At 44.6% G+C, this 4,232-nt stretch overlaps 1 protein-coding gene across 1 annotated transcript in view; it reads right to left on the reverse strand.

Annotated features, from left to right (window-relative positions):
• Positions 1–1,817: 1,817 nt before the first annotated feature.
• Positions 1,818–4,232, reverse strand: part of LOC119409785 — a 4,785-nt gene continuing 2,370 nt past the window's right edge. The window contains exons 5-7 of the mRNA XM_037676686.1: positions 3,192–3,470; positions 2,656–2,781; positions 1,818–2,154 (exon numbers count right to left, since the gene is read on the reverse strand). Of these exons, the coding sequence (XP_037532614.1) occupies positions 2,074–2,154; positions 2,656–2,781; positions 3,192–3,470 (486 nt within the window). The 3' untranslated portion in view covers positions 1,818–2,073. The remainder of the gene's footprint in view (positions 2,155–2,655; positions 2,782–3,191; positions 3,471–4,232) is intronic.

The raw sequence follows: 4,232 nt of genomic DNA on the forward strand, positions 1-4,232 counted from the left end.
GGTTAACAGCTTAATGTGATGCTGTAAAGGTCAAAGGTTAACAGCTTGATGTGATGCTGTAGAGGTCAAAGGTTAACAGCAGAATGCTACACACGGTGAAAGTGAAACAGACAAAAACATTTGTGTAAACCTCTTTATGTTTCTAACACTGTAAACTTTCAGGTCAGATAAAATAACTCTTATACAAATAAAAATAAGTCGAAAGGTTCGGTATCAGTTCTGAAACAAACCGTTAACAACATTTAACTTCAAAACAATAAACTAAACATTTTAAGTCTAAAACTTTTATAAATATTTGAACTTTAGTAACATTAAACTAAACCTGATGATCGACAGAGAACTTGCTGTCGCCGTCAGTCCAACAGAACCGGGTCAGAACCACACAGCTGTCAGACGCGCTGAGAACGAACACCGGAAGTTAGCCCGCTACACGTCCGGTTCTACGCTTCACAATAAAAGCGTTAACTTCCGTTTTGAGTCTTGTTTAAAAAGACAGATCGTTATCACCCGCCACAGAAAGGAGAAGGCGGGCGATTGTGTTTTGTTTGTCTTTTAAAAAAATATCTAATGAATTCCTTAAGTTTAATAAAACTTTGGGTAAATTAATCTTTGAATTAACATTTAACAATTAACTACCGTACCCACCACTGCACCCAGTATTCACTGGTTAACTGGTCACCATTAACTTCACACAGACTCTCCCACTGGTACATTTTCATCTTTAAATCACTTCCTGGTCTGCTGCCTTCATACATCTCCTCCTACATGTCTCTGTGTGAGTGCAGCTACGGCGTGCGCTCTCAGGACATCATTACCTGCAGTGTTCCCTCAGTGAGGACTGAACTAGACAAAAGGACCTTCTCCTACTCCGCTCCTGTTTCCTGGAATATCTTGTAAAAAGACTTGAAGCTCTCGACCTTTGACCTCTCTAAGTGGCTTCAAACATCTGCTCAGTTCCTTAAAAACCAAGACATGTTCCTGTTTAGTTTTTTACAACGCCTTATAATGTAGCTGTTTTTTGTTTTGTTTTTATATAATTTCTTCTATTTACTTTTCATTTTATATGCTTTTTATACGACTGTCTATTGTTGTCTGGCAAAAGAAAACCTTACAAGACAGTGGAGATACCAGCTCTGTTGTCTGGAGACAGAGACATGGACAAAAAGACAGGAGACAGAACTGGAAGTGTCAGAAATGAAGATGTTGAGGTTCTTCTTAGGAGAGACAAGGATGGAGAAGATCAGGAATGAGATCATCAGAGGTACAGCACAGGTTGAACAACTGGGAGATAAAGTTAGAGAGGACACACAGAGATGGTTTGGACATGTCCAGAGGAGGGACAGTGGTTTGGACATGTCCAGAGGAGGGACAGTGGTTTGGACATGTCCAGAGGAGGGACAGTGGTTTGGACATGTCCAGAAGAGGGACAGTGGGTATATTGGTAGAAGGATGTTAGAAATGCAGCTGCAGGAAAAAGACAAAGAGGAGACATATGGATGCAGTTAGAGAGGACATGGAGGTAGTTGGAGTGAGGACAGAGGACACAGAGGACAGAGTGAGATGGAGGAGGACTTCCTGTGGAGACCCTGAAGAGGGAAAAGCAGAAAGAAGAAGTCTCTTGTTGTCTGCACCTCGTGTGTTCTTTGTTAAACCAGGTCTCTCTGTAAACGAGTCTTCGAGGCTCAATGAGACTCACCTGTAGAAATAAACTGAATAAAAAAACATGTAAGATTTTCATCTTAAAGTACAGATCAGTGAAAGTTTTCAACAAACGTAGTTTTATTATTTATTCACAGAGAACATCCAGGACAACACATCAAAAGATTGAGTGTTTTTTATGGGATGTAGCTTTAAAATGTGATTTATTTATTGAGAAACTTGTTTTTGTCACAGATTTGTGCCGTTTAATAAGTTTAAATCTACTGAACGCTGCGAGTCGTCATCAGATTTAAAAAAAAAAAAACAGTTTTTCTCCAAAAACTAAAAAGAAAAAGTGAAAGAAAAGCAGGAAACCAAGCGTGAACACCAAAATAAAAGTTTTTTGGCGTTGGACTCTTCTTCCAGCGCCGCCTCTCAGGGGGTCTCAGGTCTGAGCTGGTTCTGGTTGAAGTCAGGTGATCCGGGTCCAAGCAGAGAGCTGCCGTCAGCCTCCACCTACAGGTGTCAAAGGTCAAAGGTCATAGAAGGGCATTCAACACTGCTGAGTCATGATGTGAGTCAGCAGTTTCCGTATCCGTCCCATCAAAACAAGTTGAACAAACCAAAGCTGCTTCGGCTGACTTCCTCCTCCGAGTTTAATCCTTCAAATTAAATCAGATTCCACTGGTCCTTGGGGGTCAAAGGTCAAATCTAATGTTGCTTGGGATCAAAGGTCAAATCTTATGTTGATCGGGGTCAAAGGTCAAATCTTACGTGGTACTGCGAACTTTGAGGCGTTAAAGATTTATTTAAAGCAACTTTTACTCTGTCAAACAACAAAAACTATTTTTATTGTCAACGAGGAGAAATGTTCATTTACTGATTTAATCTTTGTTTTTTTAAACAGCAGCTGAATCTTTGTTTTCTTCCTGAATTCAGTTCAAAGTTCTGGTGTCAAAAGCGGACCGAGACACTCCCACACCCAGAAGAACCACCAGAGACGAAGGACTCTCTTACCTTCATGGAGGAGTAACGCTTGCGGCGCTGCAGGATCTTCCCGGACAGAACGCAGACGGTGACGGACACACAGACCTGAAGGACGAGCAGAACCAGGAAGAGGCCCTGAAGTCCGTACAGAACCTCCTGAAACATCAAACGTCATTAGAAACAATTGGTTTCAGAACATCGTGGAAAAAAAGGATCCAACGGTTCTGGATCTGTTCGTCAAAGATGGACTTTGAGCTGATCAACAAACGGACAGAGTTTATTTTGCTACAGGATCTAGAAGTTAAAGATGTGAGGGAAAAACTGGACCTCAAAGGTCCAGAACCAGCCGGGAGCTGCTGATGAACAGAACCACCTTCACCTGCAGCACACAGGTATGTTAACACCACACCAAGATGGAAAGAGATCAGCAATGAGCTCAAAGAAGCAGCTGCTGAGAGAAAACCTGTGAGGGTTCTGCTGTTGAAGGAGGTTCTGCTGGATCAGAGACCAGAACCAGTTCAGGTCTTGGTGCTCCTAACAGGACCAGAGAGGAGATCTGGACTTACGTTGGCCATGTAGAGTCCACTGGGGCAGATGGGCCTCGGCTCCCTGGCGTAATTTTTCTTTTGTCTGTACCACCACCTGTAGGAGAAGGTGGTGGGGGCGAGGCTGGTGGTGGGGGCGGGGCTGGTGGTGGGGGCGGGGCTGGTGGTGGTCATGTCTCGGGTCAGGTAGCTGCAGATCATTTCGTAGGGGGAGGTCTGAGCGAACAGCAGGCAGAGGTAGACCACGCCCACCAGGCCCAGCAGGACGCTGAGGACGTTGGACACCGCAGACACAGTGACCTGCAGGGACAGAGACAAAAACTGATCCTCAGTCAGCTGGACACACGTCCAGGCTTCTGGGGTCACCGACTTTCTTCACTTTCTTCTGGACAAACTGCAGTGAAATTAACGATAGATGTTCCACGTGAGGAAACGCCGGCTCATTTTAGGTTGTTTATTTCTACAACATCAACATGGCAGCTGATCCGGCCTCAGCAGGTGAATCGCGCACGTGTATTTGACCATTTGTATGTGCAGTTTGAAACATGGACATTTGAAGATTGTTTGTGCTATTCAGCGGATCTTTGGTACGTTTGTGTGAATAATTCATCTCTACGGCCGAGCGCTCCCTCTCTCCCAGGAGAAACCAGGAGTTGGGTGACGTGCACGAGTTGCACGTGTCTGTACGACGACGCTCCAAACATGTTAATGACTAAAACAAAGTCAGATTTTAGATGAAAGTCACGGGGAGTTGAGGGAGATGTGTCAGTCTGGCGTCTCCCCCAGCTCCGGTACATTGGTCACATGTGAAAACAATTATGTAAAGACGTTTATTATGTCATGACCTTCATGGGGGGGTTGTTAAATAACAAGTGTCCTTCTTGGATAACGGAAGGAGGAGCCCAGGTTTATCAGCGACGCAGGCGAGGTTTGTTTGAGGTGTCTGAGTCCAGCAGGGATCATTGTGCTCCTGACCACCCGGATCCCTGAGAGTCAGGGAGCAGGTCCCCGCCCAGCTCTGCTCTGATTGGCTCAAACCGTGGCTCTGGTTCTGTTTACTGG

The sequence above is a fragment of the Nematolebias whitei genome, chromosome 5 (genome assembly GCF_014905685.2).
Source record: "Nematolebias whitei isolate Nwh7 chromosome 5, NemWhi1, whole genome shotgun sequence".
Lineage (NCBI taxonomy): Eukaryota > Metazoa > Chordata > Actinopteri > Cyprinodontiformes > Rivulidae > Nematolebias > Nematolebias whitei.